Below are 17,088 nucleotides of genomic sequence, written 5' to 3'. Positions count from 1 at the left end.
GTCGATAGTAGGTACGGTCAGTCTTTTACTGGCAGGAATGTTTTGTGCAGCCGACCGAGTAGCAAGTCCATCGACGCGAGCTAACCCTCAGACAACATCCCGTGTAAAACATAACTTGTGCCGTTCTAGAATTTTTTGTCATTGCCCTGACTCTTAGCTTTCACGTTATTTTATTTTTAGAAGGTTAACTGAGAAACTTGGAAATCGAAATATGTAAAAATATATGCGTTTTGAGCAAATTGTACTTCTGAACGGCTGGTCACGAGCCCTCACGAGGCCTGACGCCTACCACCTCGCCTCGGATTCACCTCTTTACCCAATGAACTTCATCGCCCTGAAAATGTACTACCCGAGGGTTGTGAAAATGACAATAAACCATATATTCACTGTGGAATCTAAAGTACATTATTTGGAGCGACGATCTGCCTTGAAAGGTCAGTTGGACGAAGCACGCGTTTGACTTGACGACAAGAAGGTTGCCAACACGGGAAGGTAGCCACTAACTGGCGTACATCACAGCAACGTCATTCATTCAGCACCTATCGCAGGACACAAAACTTCACAGAGCTACAACGTAGTGGTCGCATGGCGTCAAAAACAGCACCTGATGACCAATACCTACAAACTGCGGCTGGTAAGTATCCCAAGGAGAATGCAATAAAGCCGCAAACTTCTTTTTTGGTGGCAACTGGGGAGGCTGCGACGACCGAGACAGTACCCAGCCACCTCCGTACGATATATTTGGCATTACTAATAACGGTGCAAATACCACAGCACCGTGAGAGATGTGGTCAAGGGAACACTTGGACTGGAATCTCGATCAATGTCATCGGGTTTGCTTCACCGACGAGTATAGGTTTTGTCTGACGCGTGATGGTCATCGCTGAGAAGTGCGGAAGAGGCCAGGTATGAATGCATTTGTCAATCTGCCTCACTTCAACTTAGCCTAAGCCTCACAGACAAACAAAGGGTGAGTGAATCCAAAATTAGTGTAGGGAGTGCTATGGGTGAAGCTGTCAATGAATTCGAAAGTACAGTTCTGTCTATCGAAGTTTTGGTGTTACGTTAAATCAGTAAAAGGATCAAAGGCATCTGTCCAGACGCTCTGTGGACATAACGGCATCGAAACGGAGGATGGCATAGAGAAGGCCGAAATGCTAAATGTTCCAAAACTGTTTCACTGAGGAAGAATGCACTGCAAGTCCTCCGCTAAATCGTCACACGAACGTAAAAATGGAAGATATCTAAATAGGTAACCAGGGCATAGACAAGCAACTGAAATCGTTCAACAGAGAAAATGCCACTGGAGATGACGGGATACCAACACGATTCTACATAGACTGTGCAAAATAACTTGCTTCTTTTCTAGCTGCAGTGTACCATAAGTCGCAGGAGGGGTGCAGAACTCTTAATGATTGGAATAAAACACGTGTCATTCCCGTTTTCAAGAAGGGTCGCTATTACAATACATGGTATTTCAAAGATGAGAATGGCCTAATTTTGGACTGTAATAATTACGGAACATGGGACGTGCCGCCAATGAAATGTGTATTTTTTGACTAGGTGTTGTCTAAAATTTTAGAAAATCGTAGCTAGATGTCAGTCAATGTGTCTTCTTAGGTTACAGTCGATTAGGAGTAAGATGGTGTTCGGTCAACAGAAGGGGTATTGTGTGGTGCAGTTTGGAAGGAGTGAGTCAATAATTTCAGTCCAGCTGCTTTTCGTCGGCGTTTTGATATTGAGCCGCCTACATCCAAAAACATTCGTCGTTGGAATCGCCAACTTGAGGAGACAGGCTGCTTGCTCGCACTTCTGGTGACGTGGTGGAATGAACTCGGTATTACGTTCTAGGGAGTTGTCGAAAGTATACTCGCCTCGCAAGCAGAGAGCTGGCAATGCCTCACACGACTGTCTGGCGAGTCTTAAGGCGTCGTTTGATCTATAAATCACACAGGCTACAGTAAGGACAAGCTCTCCGGGATGGTGATAAAAGGAAACGGCTTGACTTCAGCAGTGCCCCGCTAGAGGACATGGCAGACGGCACATTTTTTACCACGGTTAATTTTCAGTGCTGTGGCAACAGTCACTGTTAGTTGTAAAGTAAACAGATATAACGTGCGCATATGCGGACTCCAGATCCCTCATATCATTACTGAGCACGAAGGAGACTCACGAAATGAGAACGTTTTGTTTGCTATTTCTCGGGAAAAAGTGCACGGCCCCTTCATTTTTGAGAAAAACACAGTGACTGAAACGAGCTATCTTCAAATGCTGCTGAATTTGCTTTTCGCACAACTTTAGGAGCACTCCGATGACTTCATTTTCCATCAGGATGGGGCTCCACCACACTGGCACAACAACTTACGTGACTATGCCTCAACTCTGGGTAGGGAGCACAGGACTCCCAGACACTGTCCTCCACTCGTGGCCTCCAGACATCACCCCAGGCGATCTTTTCTTGTCGATATATGTGAAGGAAAGTGTATCCATTTCCCTTTTTCCTCGTGACGTAGAGGAAGTGAAGAACAGAATAACAGCCACCATAACTTCTGTAAAAACAGATACCTTGTCTAGTGTTAATGACGAATTTAGCTATCGTCTAGATGTTGTTAGTGCTGCTGCTGGTGGATACATATAGCATTTGTAACAGCACAGCTAAAAATTTGGGATTTTGTGAGTATTTTGCAATGTATGCCATGTTTGAAGTATGTTTTAGCAATAAATATGGAGTTTTGAAATAAGGTCATTCTTTTTGAAACATCCTGTATTTTCTGTAGACCGAAAAAATCTCCTTTATAGGAATCAACATAGGTACCGAAATAGCGATCGCTCGAAACTCAACTCGGTCTGTTCGTTTAAGAGAACCAGAAAGCAAGAGATACCGGAGCACACGCTGATGCCGTGTTCCTTGACTGAAGGACGCCATGCTGCCTGATAGACAATGTACGAGCATACCGAATATCGGATCAGCTGTGTCATTGTAATGAAGACTCTCTAGCATACAGAACACAGCATATCATTCTCAGCTAACAGAAATCTTCATACATTAAAGTAACTTCGATCATACAGGGGCGGGCCACAGCACCATTACTTTTGGCAATATATAGAAATGAGCAAGTGGATAACGACGAAAGTTCCATGAGACTTTTTCGCGGATGGTGCTGCTGTATACAGCGAAATGCAAGAAGACTGCAGAGGATCTGCTCGTGTTGCAGAGCCGCGCTGTCCAGAGCGCCTTGCCATAGTTCGCGCAGCTCGCCCTGCCGGAGGTTCGAGTCCTCCCTCGGGCACGGGTGTGTGTGTTGTCCTTAGCCTAAGTTAGTTTAAGTTAGATTAAGTAGTGTGTAAGCCTAAGGACCGATGACCTGAGCAGTTTGGTCCCATAGGAACTTACCACAAATTTCCAATTTTTTTCTTATTGCAGAGAATGGAAACTGACCTTCAACCTAAACAAATACAACGTATTCCGCATAAATATGCAGAAGGACTCATTACGGTGTGATTACACGACTGCGGAACAATTACTGACGGTAGTCACATCCATAAAATACCTAGCGATATGCACACGGAGCGATTTAAAGTGGAACGACCACTTCAAGCAAATAGCAGATAAAGCAGATACCAGCCTGAGATTCGTTGGAATAATCGACAGGAAATGTTGTCCGTCCACAAACGAAATAGCTTACAAAACCCTAATTCGACCAGTACTTGAAATTTTCTCATCAGTCTAGGATGGGTACCGGGCAGGATGATCCAAAGAAGAGCAGTGTGTTTCGTCCATGTTCATTTAGTAAGCGCTAAAGCGTCACGGAGATGCTATCCCAACGTCAATTGGATATGCTACAAGAGAGGCGTTCTGGATCACAGTGTGGTTTAATGTTTACTTTCCGAGAGTGAACTTTCCCAGAAGAATGAACGAATATATTGCTTTCGTCTATGCATATTTTGCGAAACCACCATGAAGATAAAATTAGAGAGATTCGAGGTCACACGGAGCCTTATCAGCAATCGTTCTTCCCGTGAACCATTCGCGACTGGAACAGGAAAGGGAGGAAGTAGTAGTATTACACAAAGTAATTTCCCTCTCACCGTTATCGAGGATATGTTGCAGTATCGGGCCAGAATCCTTTATCCTGTCCATCGCTACAGTCAACATTTCGGCGATGGGTTCACTTTTGAAGACGATAAAGCACGAGCACACCGCGCCCACCTCGTGAGCACCATCGCCCAATAGGTACATATCTACTGAATAGAATGGCCTGTAAGATCTGCCGACATGATCCCGATTGAGCATGCTTCGAGTCAGTTGAAGCTTATAACGCGTCGTCACAGGGAACCCTCCTCGATCACTGGAAGACTTCAAAAGGGCCGTCGTCGAAGACAGGACAAGCTTGGACAGCCTCGACCACCTTATTCGCACGTCAAGGAGGATCCAAGCTAATTATAATGCGCACCGCTGTTACCTAACAACAGATTTATATTTTAGTCATGTACACTTTCGAGCAGAATGCCTTTATTTTATTATTATTTTGTTTGTATTAAGTATTAAAGTTGTTTTTTTGTTTTATTGTCGTCCCCTGTTACTCTTGAACCTAAGGCCACACACGTCCGCAGCGATGAAGGTGACGCAAGAAGTTTTTGAATAGTTTAGATAGGAGGTATGTGTTGTCCAAGGCTTAAAGAGCAGAAGCGGTATGAAGAAGACTGGGGTTTCCATTCGGCATTCTTGTACGACCTAAAAGGTGGAGGGACACCACTACTCGAAAGATAGTTTTTAACTAGCATTCGTTAGAGCGGCTTCCCCTGTCAAGACTGCCGGCGGCGGGTTAGCGTATAAGCACCACCTATTGCGTACTACTACGCATGCCTCTAAGCCTGTAACAAAGCTGTCGCTAGAATGGCAACTGATTTTGTAGCCGGAATGATTCATCAACCGAGCTGTTGTTACAAGGGATTGACAACATTCATTTTCCCTAAGCCTCTTAGCCAGGCTTCATCAAGCAGCGGACGTTGCGTCTTCCTGTCCCTGCCTACCAGAGACAGATCCCTTACTAACACAGCATATCCACTCATAGAGGGATTCGACAATCCTCCAGCCATAGTGTGTCCTCGATTCAGAATTTCGACTGCGTGAGGTTAAGTATCTCTCATTATGTGTAATACTTCATGAAAGAAAAGCATCTCCCCTTTCTTCTCCCCTTTCTAGACAATTACGTGTGGACTTCTCGTACCTTAGTTTTTACTTGGCATCTACGTATTAAAGGAACATAAGGTTTCCAGTTCCTTTAACATTAACTCTTGAGAATATGTCATCCGTTCCGCTTCTAACTCACTTGGTATCTTGTGAAAAATGTTTGTACAGGACATGCGGTCAAATGTCGAAACCATTACAGTTTAGTATGTATACATATTTTCCGTCACCTAAGCTTAAGACCTAACTAGACAAAAACGTTTAGTGGAGGTCTTCATCCAACAGAGAATGTCACAAAACTGAGGATGAAATGTTTTCTCTCGTACAGCACCTTGCCGTATTTTATTATTGGCAGGTCTCATTTAAGTCAGTTAATGTTTAAAAGAGAGACTTAACACTGTTCAGCCTCACATCACGTGAACTACAGAAGACAGTGTTTAATTGTATTCATTCACACGATTCTGTTCACTACTGCTAATTGCGAATGCAGTTACTTATATATTTTGCTCAGAAATCAGCTCCCTACAGCGATTGTTTCTTTAAGTGCAATGTGCTGCGAACACATAGAAAGAAAGATCCCATATCATTTGGCTACAATATAGCAGGTCAGCAACTGGAAGCAGTTAATTCCATAAATTATCTGGGAGTACGCATTAGGAGCGATTTAAGATGGAATGATCATATAAAGTTGATAGTCGGTAAAGCAGATGCCAGACTGAGATTCATTGGAAGAATCCTAAGGAAATGCAATCCGAAAACAAAGGAAGTAGGTTACAGTACGCTTGTTCGCCCACTGCTTGAATACTGCTCAGCAGTGTGGGATACGTACCAGATAAGGTTGACAGAAGAGATAGAGAAGATCCAACGGAGAGCAGCGCGCTTCGTTACAGGATCATTTAGTAATCGCGAAAGCGTTACGGAGATGATACGTAAACTCCAGTGGAAGACTCTGCAGGAGAGACGCTCAGTAGCTCGGTACGGGCTTTTGTTGAAGTTTCGAGAACATACCTTCACCGAGGAGTCAAGCAGTATATTGCTCCCTCCTACGTATATCTCGCGAAGAGACCATGAGGATAAAATCAGAGAGATTAGAGCCCACACAGAGGCAAACCGACAATCCTTCTTTCCACGAACAATACGAGACTGGAATAGAAGGGAGAACCGATAGAGGTACTCAAGGTACCCTCCACCACACACCGTCAGGTGGCTTGCGGAGTATGGGTGTAGATGTAGATGTAAAACAACGAGAAATTGTTTCCTACGGTCATTGTCCTGATCATTTTCTTAAACCGTCTAACATTATTTCCTGTAAACAGCAGCAAATCGATAAGTAATGTTTCGAGTAGTCCGTCTTGAGCGAAATATATTTTATAATTTTTCTCCCTTTACTCATACGTACTACTGTAATGTTACGCTGTAATCAGTGGGGTTCCCTATATTACACTTAACAGCACATTTTGTTTCTCCCTGTTGCTGTCTGTCTTCTGCAGTACCACTGATACTTTAACCTAGTTTGTCATCCACAATTTTGTTGTTGGAGGTTGTGTTTCTACGTTGTTAAATATAATGACAGGAAACCCGCAGATGACTGTGTATCAACACCGAAAGATATTTCTGTATAGATGGGGAAACAAGAAATTGTGTTTCATCTAGGCGGACTCCTCAAAATATATTCATTCTTCAAGCAAACACGGACGCTGATAGTGCACTCTCTCAAAGAAAATAACCTCAAGTTAGTTAGCAAAACACATCATACTATAGGGCTCAGGAAAAGTAGGAAAAATCTTGTGACGGAAATGTTCCTTCGTGCTCAAGAGGAACGTCTTACAAAGTTCGTACTTTGTGGAATTCAAAAAGAAGGAATTGCTCCATATTCTGAAAAGTGTTGACGCACTTTGCCAGTGGAAGTCAAGGGGAAAAGAATCACGATATGGCTGCACTACAGTGTTCTGACATGTGCGATAATTAACCGCTAACGAAGGTATTTGGTTGGTTAATCCCTATGGCGGTTTTATCTCACTCCGAAAACCGTCATCGGAATTTCAACCTTACCCTCCGTTCAGCTCCCAGCGGACACCCAATCCATAGAGAAAACACCACAAATGAGTTTTTTGGCAGTTCTTTCTCTTACCCTGACGCATACAAAAGCGAAGTTATTGAAGTTAATTTTCTGGTTGATTAGAGGTAATCCAATTGTTCGTGAGGCAGCAATCCAATAAGGAAAGTTGACAGAGGGGTCCGTGCGAGAGAGTGGCGCTTGTACACAGCGCTCGTGGGGCCGCACCAAGAAAATCCATAGTACCGTCTGTCAGCGAAACGCAGACTCTCAAACCGACCGCGGAACAGATATCTGTTACCAACTCGCTGCTGGAATTCAGCCTAAGCGAAAAAACGGAAAAGGTACGAACCAATCAACTACGTCACTCCAATAAAGCCTGATCCTTTGATTTCAGCACTAAGAGCCACTTGTGTTCATTATGTGTCAGTTTATACGTAATCCATTCAGTGATCGTTATTGTATTTCCTTTTAAATGCTTTTTATTGTAAGCTAATTTAACTTTTCGTTGCGGAATAAGACTTTAGCCATTTTATTTTGGAGCTTTTTCCTTTGTTTGTTTATGGTACATTGGAATTTTATACAGGCCTGAACAGTAAAACTGTCAAGCGAGACTGACATTTTTTGAAAAAACTCTGTCCATCTCGAAGAATGCGATCTTTCAGTACTTTTTTCATGATCGATTAGGAACATGACTTAATGCAATTCATGATTGGTCGTGAAACGCACCCATTCAGTAATCCATTCAGTGATCCTTACTGTATTTCTTTTTAAATGCTTTCTATTGGAAGCTAATTTAACTTTGCGTAACGGAATAAGACTTTAGCCATTTTATATTGGAGCTTTTTCCTTTGTTTGTTTATGGTACACTGGAATTTTATACAGGCCTTAAAATCAAAACAGTCAAGCGCGACTGAGATTTTTTAAAAAGAACTCTATCCATCTCGAAGAATGCGATCTTTCAGTAATTTTTTTTATGTCCGATTAGGAACATGACTTAATGCAATTCATGATTGGTCGTGAAACGCAGGAAAACAGTGATGTATTCGAATTAGTGCTATAAATATTTCGATAAGTTACAAGATATGGGTGCTTTCCTTCAGTCGTATTACTAAATCTTTAAGAATGTTGCAGAGAGGAGACGGGTATTTGCTTTCGTATTAATTCTATTTATTGCTACGCAGTTACACTACGGTAACATGATGTGTATCGTTTGTAGCTACAACATACGGAAATGTCAAAGAAACGTAACGGAACGTGTGTGTTTAATCCAGGACGTCCCATTTTCAGGTGTCCTCGATTTTTAGGCCTGACGTATTACCTCCAATGGAAATATTCATAACCCACTGTGCTCATCGGTTTGCCCATCGGTTTAGCTCCACCTTCATTCAAGGAGAGGTTTATTGCTCTGCCTTCAACATATTTATGCTATCTATAGTTACTGTTCATGAATGATAGTTTTAATTACTCACGTAGAAAGACAGCCACAACAAGACACTGTTCCCTTGATTGAACTATTGTTTAGAAGCTGGCATTCACTGTACAGTCACTATTATTATTATTTATCTTTCCAAGTTATGAAGGCTCCTCGCTGCAAGATGAACAAATGAACAATATCTAGCAACTTTGAGTGCTTCTCACAAATATTTCTCCAGTTTGTATTCCGCTTTAATTTTTTTCAGTCACTTTGAAAATTAACAAGTATCTTTCACATGGCTGCCCCAAGAAGTCGGCTTCCAGTGGGAAGCTGTTCCTTCACTTTTTTATGGTCCTGTTTGGTGATGGTCTATTGACATGTCAATTTTTGTCACCTTACCTGGTACATTGTACAAATGACGAAACTCACAAAGAAGCGATATTCTTTAAACTTTATGGCAGTTGTCTCTTACAGCGCCAAATCCTTCTCTTGTCAAACTCCATGTTTCATATCCGTATGTTAAAAATTTGTACGAGTAATGATTTGCATACATGCAATTTAGATTTCCCGGAAAGTAGCTTGTTTTTGCGAACTGTACTAAGGCCATAGTAAAATCTGTTAGCCTCTTGAACTCGTAATTCGATAACAGGTTTCGTGGAACTGTTAGAAGCCAGCTTGGTGCCAAGATCACTAAATTCATTGGTCTTTGCAAAAGTTGTGTATTTAATTTGGTGGATGGCGAATTATGATGAATTACATTGTTTTATTTTTATTCGTAAAAAGTCTCGTGTCTTGTTTAAAATTTTAATTGTGGTGTGAGATCTTTTAATTAATTTTCATTGTAAGCTAATAAAGCAATGTTGTCAGCGTGCACCAAGATATTAGTCTTGTTTTTCAACTGCGCTCCATTTTCTAATAATTTCAATTTATCAATTATTGCATTAATTATAGTATCAAATAAAACTGGAGATAATGAACACCCTGGTTTGACTCACGTTTTGACCTCGAAATCTTCAAAGATTTTGGTCACAAATTTTATTTTGTAGTTTGAGATTAAACTGCACCATTTTATAAAATTTCTTTTGTTGGAGATACCATGTTTTCTAATATATTCCTGTAAATATTCACTGTAAATACCGTCAAAAAATTTTTTTAATCTATGAAAATAGCTTGTATATGTTGATTAATTCACATTTGTTTTCTATCCATATAATTACAACTTACGTATTGTCAATAGTTGGTCTAAACCTACATTGAGCATCGTCCGGGGTATCTTCAATATAGGAGCTTATCCTCGCTAAAAGCATATTTGCAGACATTTTATATGTTATATCAACAACGCAGTTACTCTATAGTTCAAAAACTGTTATGTCTTCCTTTTTGTACAAAAAACAACTTATTTTCCATTATGTGGGAATTGCTTGTATTTCTAGGTCCCACGGATAATTTTGTGGGGGCTGTTTATAAAACGTAATTTGTTGAGCTTCTAAATATCTGTAGTATCACTTAGAAGAGCTTAATGGATTTTCAAGTTCCTTATGCTCTCCTTAATTTCTAATAAACTGGATTCATCAACTTATGAGTGAGTAGTAAAATGTTCAGTACTTTGTTCGCGAGAGGTATCTACCGTTCAATTACCGTAACTTATACAAGATACCGGTTCCATGCAGAATTTCAGCCTTTTCGTGTTACAGAAAAGAAAAAGAAAGTCCTAACATAAGTTTACAAAACGCAAATGTGAATTGGAGATGGAGAAATATTTACGAATAGAGAAATTAAACAGTGTGAGAGATGAAAATAGTACTTTACTTGTATGGTGCAATATATGGGATTTAAAAAAAGTAAAGCCAGGAGTAATGCGGGAGACACTGCCTGAACGTCCTAAAACGAAAGGACGACTGAGGGTTGGGAGCTGGGGTTCAGGTGACGCCTACTGGCCGGACGGGTTATGGAATCAGATGCAGCAGCATGTGCTGGCCCCGGTATCAGGTGACAGGCCGTCTCCCTTACGCGCTCGAGGTGGTATAAGCGAACGACGTTTGACACTCCATCTGCTACAGCCGCGTCGGCTAGTGTGAGGCGAAGATGCCGTCGCGACCAATGGAAACGTTTGTGGAAAATGTCAAACTTTTGAAACACACTCAGGAATATTATCTCTTTATCTTTCCCCTCGAGTTAAACTAATACAAAGTTTTTATAAGGAGCGTCCAGACTCGCTGCTGTGTGATATCAATTTTTCTTATACTTTCACTGCAGATTTGTTTCGGCTAAACTGCCATTATCGAATGACCTGCGGTGGACTGTGAGTGACATTATTTTCTTTATACACAGATACATCTGAACAAGCATTGCAGGTACTTCATCAGATTCCGAAATGTGTTACTAAGGCCATTCTCGAGAAATTTGAAATTTATGTATACATAAGAAACCAACCACGAGACACATTTAACGAACAGACGGATCTTAAACACCAATACTATTTAATAATTTTTATTGAAATATTCGAAAAAGAAAACGAATAATTCTAAGTGCAGTGCACAGACAAAGATAATGCACACTAAAGTAAAATCTTAACATCGTTGCTCGTACACATACTGTGGAAACACATGTCAGAGCGCCAATACAGTACGTAAGAGAATGTCATAATTTACGAAAACTTATCAAAAATAGAAGTTAACAAAAGCATACAGGTCAAATAAGAAACCCCTACGCAATAAATACCTATAAATTAACAGGGCTTACGATCGCTATAAAAATAGAATACTACAGACCTACAGCAACATTAGATGCACGCACAACCAAGTAATGTATGTGTCATCTATATAACAGTGCTTATACTTTGTAAACATATAACATCGTAGCTCCAAAACTGTCAAATTACTGTTATTACAGATTAATAACTACCTTAAACTGACAAATAGAGAACGACAGTTAAAATTCACTTGTTAACGATGTTATATGAATGTCAGTCCGTATAGACAATACATACTCAAGTAGCAATCCGTGCTCAGTGTTCCACTGTAACATAAATATATATAACGAAAATAATGTCATCTACATTGTACCTCAGGTTACTCGATAATGGCAGTTTAGCCGAAACAGATCTGCAGTGAAAAAGAAAGAAATAAAAATTAATATCACTTAGCTGTAGGTCTGGACACTGCTTATAAATATGCCACTTGCTGACTTACACTAAGGAACATAAACTAACATAAAGACTAACATAAAGTTACCGGGTTACCAGCTGCACGAGTTGGCCGAAACTGCGCGACGTTCCGAAGAGAGTCAATCTCATTACCTTCGCCAGAATATAATAAGAGTGACACTCGACGAAGCAAATGTTCAGCCCGAGAGCAAGATCTAAAAGTCCGATACTGCAGTTTCTGTGTTGTTAATAGGAATGCTGTAATGCTACTCCTGACAAACATGCTTGTTCGGGAAACAACACTATGTGTACAAGTACAGGTTGTGACTCAGGAACGACTGCGTATGGAAGTCTGCGTCTGGCCACGGGTCGTGCAAGAATAGTGAGAGCGGTTAAGGCAACCGCTAGTGTCAAGTGAGAAAGCCAGGTCCAGCACGGATTTACTTTGTCGTCATTCCCTTGTTCATATTCGCAATTGGGACTCCATTTCAGATCCAGAAGTACTGCCCAAGCTTAATGCATAGATAAATGAGATGACAAGAGTCATGGGACACGTACGTAGCGCAGCAACTCGACGTTGCATGGAAATCTTGAGCCATGCTGATTCTATAGCCGTCCATAATTTCGAAAGTGTTGGCGGTGCGGGATTTTGTGCACGAATTGACCTCTCGATATTTGATGCTATTCATGTCAAGCATCTGGGTAACCAAATCACTCGATCGAATTGTCCAGAATGTTCGTCAAATCAATCGCAAACAATTGTGGCCCACTGTCATCCTTAAAAATTCCGTTGTTGTTTCGAAACATGAGGTCCATGAATTGCTGCAGATGGTCCCCAAGTAGCCGAACACAACCATTTCCAGCCAGTGTTCAATGCAAGGAAAGGCCACACCATTATGGCGCCACCACCAGCTGCACAGTTCCCTCTCGACAACTTGAGTCCACACGGCTTCGTGGAGTTTACCCCACACTCGAAACCTACCATTAGCTCTACTGAACTGGACTCATCTGATCAGGCCACGATTTTCCAGTCGTCTAGGGTCTAACCGATATGGTCAGGAGCCCAGGAGAGGCGCTGCAGGCGATGCTGTGCTGTTGGCAAAGCCACTCACGTCGGTCGTCTGCTGCTATGGCCCATCACAGCCAAATCCCCCCCCCCCCCCCCCCCTCACTGTCCTAACGGATACGTTCGTCGCACGTCCCACTTTGATTTCTGCGGTTATTTCACTCAGTGTTGCTTGTATGTTAGCGCTGCCAACTCTATGCGAACGCCACTGCTCTCGGTCGTTAAGTGAAGGCCGTCGGCTACTGCGTTGTCCGTGGTGAGAGGTTATTCCCGAAATTTGATATTCTCAGCACAGTGGATCTCGGAATATTGAATTCCCAAACGATTTACGGAACTGAATATCCCATGCGTCTAGCTCCAACTACCATTCCGCTTTCAAAGTCTGTTAGCTCCCGTCATGCGGCCATAATCACGTCGGGAACTCTTTCAAATAAGTCTCTCGAGTAGGAATGACAGCTCCTTTTATACCTTGTGTACTCGATAATATCGCCATCTATATATGTGCATATCGCTATCCCATAACTTTTGTGATACCAGAGTAGGTTTTAAGATCAGTTGTGTTGAGAAGCAGCTGAAATCGTGAAAATTGAACAAAGATGTCGGTCCGATGGAATCCCTGTCAGATTGTACACGGAATTTTCGGCTGAGCACCGCGGACTGTCAGCACGGAGACCGGTGTTGCGGTTTCCGTCGACACGGCTGCGGAGACAGGCGCGCCGACAATTGTGCGCCAAACGAGAACACGGGACTTAGAAGAGTGCCACTACATCGTCTTTTCAGACAAATCCTCGCTCTGTTTACAACAGCACGATGGATTTATCAGTGTGTAGAGGCTCGGAGAAGGATGAACTTCGTCAGATTACATTCCCATCGTCATACAGGCCCAGTCCCTGGCGTGATGGAATAGGGTGCACAACACTACCACCTCCGGATCACATTGCCAGTAATTGAGACAACACTTATTTCATTTTTGCCGTGTTAGTGCCGGTGGCTGTCTCCTGTCTTCGAGGTCTCCGTGGCATTATATTTCAACAAGATAACGCAAAACCGCATGTTGCCCCTGCTGTCCTGACCTATCTCGATATGGAGGATGTTGGTCTGTTATCCTGGCCAGCACGTTCTCCAGATCTTTAATCTGCTCACAACGTTATCCTGGCCAGCAGGTTCTCCAGATCTTTAATCTGCTCACAACGTTTGCTCTTGGAGGTGAGGCGCAGGGGGGTTCAGAGAGACTGGCGTGCCTCCACTCGGCTGCCACTACGTTGCTGAACTATGCGTAGTACTGAAGCAGCACCGAACGACATACTTTTATCTGTCATCCCTCTATACCTAGCCGGATTAAGGCCATTGATTCTGTTCTGTATACTAAATTTCGCATCCTGCGTACCTCAAAATTACCTAGAAATTTATTCGTGTATTCTTCCTGCTATAGTGTTTACGCACAATGAGTGAAGTTTCTCTTTTTTACTATTCTTCCTGGTTTTGCTGTTCTAATGGTGAGCAGTGTAAATGAATACTCCATCCTTAATGAACTCAACGAGATATTACATCGTTGCTGCGTTTCTGCAATTGCGGTCTGTCTGTTTCTGTAGACCCTGCCTCCGAACATCCTCGTGGAGCGATAGTCAGCCGGCGCCCCCCGTCAGATCTTGCCAGACTCGAATAGAGGACGCCGCGGAACCCTTTCGCATACATAGCCACGAGGGAGCAGAAGATACTTGTTGGAGGTGAGGAAATCGCAGGTGTAATGTTTTGTTTACGTAAACCGTGGGAACTGTGCACTAACGGTTTACATCCCGCAGTGAAACCAGTCGGCTCACTTTCTGTACACACCCGCCACAGTAACGGAATGCCTGTAGCTAGGCGTTCCTTTCTCCTTTGCACCTGTACCATGACTTCAGAAATCCCATACGGTTTCTGGCAGCTTTTTCTCTTACCTGAGTCTGTGTTAATTCAGCGTGTGTATTCGACTCAGTCGTATGTTGTTTTCGGACGCCACAAGCAATTTCACCTAACTGAAAAATCCTCACCGTTGACTTTGGCGACAATGATGGCGTCGTGTACATTAAATATTGTTGCTCGAGCAAAATACTGTCGTTCAGGGAAACGTACTCAGCTGAGAAGAACAGACACGATCACAGTTCATTGCACGTTGAAGCTAACAGGTGAGTTTCCTATACGATTTTTCACACATTTATTGCTTTGTTGCTCCAGACGTATGCTTGTAAGATGTCATTGTCACGAAGGAGATGCTGCCGGGAGTGAACTTGTAATTAACTGCTCCTTACGTTCTCAAGTGGTGCGGCGGGCAACTGGACGGCCTCATCTGGTGGCAGCTAGTGTGGGCATTCATTTTAGATATTCTTTCGACTGAAACAGGAGAGCGCCCATTTACGCTGGAAAAATAAATCGAGCCGTCGTCTTCGTGAAAGAGCAGACCTACCACAATTACAAACACGAATGGTGTTTATTAGCTTAAAATTAGGATTGGATTTTTATAAAGACAAATAGAACAAGTTTTATACGTTTACCTTTGCGACAACTTTTTTTCTCCGCAGAAAACATGAATGTGTCGTAGTGAATCGCTGTGATTACAATCGAATCACTGAAATATCGTTTCCCAGGTGTATGTGGCAACCACTTGACAGCGCAGCTTCTTAGTCCGTGCTGAGTAAGAAAGGTCTTAGTGAAGATAGTCCACAACAGCTTTTTTCTTACCCGAGGATAATCAGATGGTTCAGATGGCTCTGAGCACTATGGGACTTAACATCTATGGTCATCAGTCCCCTAGAACTTAGAACTACTTAAACCTAACTAACCTAAGGACATCACACAACACCCAGTCATCACGAGGCAGAGAAAATCCCTGACCCCGCCGAGGATAATCGATCAGGTGTAGTTATATCATGCGAATCAGTGCGGAAACGATTCTCGCTATACATAACAATACAGTAGCATCGTATCGTTGCAGTACTTATTACAATCAGTAATGTTATGTTTCCGCAGCCGAATGAACTTGAATACCTTTTAGATCACACTAGACATTGACACGAATTCTCATTCATTCGGCAGGTCACTCAGCACTGTCTAAATCGAAAGGCAGAAGACAACACTGGTCCCACATGGATCAATCAAATACCCATCGCGACATTCGGCTCCGAACGGTCGACATTTCAGTTATCTTTCATGGCAACGACCACTGTGTAGGAGGATGTGTTTTTTGTAGAGAAGTATGTTTCTATAACACATTATTCTCGAAAACTGTGTCTTATAAACAGTGAAATTAACAAGATCGCCACATAAATTTTAGATGATAAGTATTACAGGTACATCATAGTTCTTTTGCTAAACTAGCGTAATTCGTTTCAAAAGCTGCCTTCATGACAGCCTTTCGAAGAATGCCGAAAATGGCATATCCGTCGATTCTGTTCTTTCTACAGATATGCAGAGATGAATCTCCAGGCTGCGTATGATTTCTAGTAAAGTAGTTACGAAGTATGAAATTGTACAAAATACCTCCTCCTGTTCAGAGGTAGGGAGTCCTCGATGTTAATATGTGAGGACAAATAAATCAGCCATCTATTGTAGGGCTCAAGAGAGATCTCGGACTGGATGGACCTCGCTACTGGAACTGCATCAATGTCGAGATATTTTTTGTGTAAAACCCGGCAAGACAGGAGAGCAATATACGACGCTCCTTCGAAAAGAAATCGTACACTTAGAATACGTACAAATAATAAGGCTTACAAGCACTCGCCGACCATAGCCAACGGTCCGCTTCCCGCTAAATAGACAGTAGAACCGCTAAAGCCACGTACTTTCCACAGCTAACCTCATCCAATAATAGGAAGAAGAATTTTTTTGTTTTTAGCGGGAGCAGTGAGATGCGTGATGGTTGGAAAGGGGAAGGATAGAGGAAAGGACGAGGGTGTGGGGGGATGGTGTTTGTGTGTGTGTGGAAACACGATAACACTGCTATGTTACTTTTACGTAGCGTACCTATATGAGTTTCACTGCCAAAGAAATTCTTAGTAAGAGCAATCCCTTTGGAAGGCACGATCCTGCGAATGGCATAGCTTAGCTGCCTTTTGACGGAGCCAAAATGCACAGCACCATCTAATAAAACCAGCAGGATGCTGTACCGTTACAGACGCTGCCGCACGTTATAAGGGACCATATTCTACCGAGCTGCGCTTGTATAGATTTATAAGCT

At 42.4% G+C, this 17,088-nt stretch overlaps 1 protein-coding gene across 1 annotated transcript in view; it reads left to right on the top strand.

The window, feature by feature from the left end:
• The window catches only part of LOC124556440 (homeobox protein SIX6-like), a gene marked incomplete at its 5' end in the record, with an annotated part of 330,503 nt that overhangs the window by 123,911 nt on the left and 189,504 nt on the right, over nucleotides 1-17,088 (top strand). The window contains one exon of the mRNA XM_047130390.1: nucleotides 14,468-14,602. Within this exon, the coding sequence (XP_046986346.1) occupies nucleotides 14,468-14,602 (135 nt within the window). The remainder of the gene's footprint in view (nucleotides 1-14,467; nucleotides 14,603-17,088) is intronic.

The sequence above is a fragment of the Schistocerca americana genome, chromosome X (genome assembly GCF_021461395.2).
Source record: "Schistocerca americana isolate TAMUIC-IGC-003095 chromosome X, iqSchAmer2.1, whole genome shotgun sequence".
Classification (NCBI taxonomy): domain Eukaryota; kingdom Metazoa; phylum Arthropoda; class Insecta; order Orthoptera; family Acrididae; genus Schistocerca; species Schistocerca americana.
The sequence above is the reverse complement of the archived record's forward strand: the minus strand, read 5'-3'. Positions and strand labels throughout refer to the sequence as shown.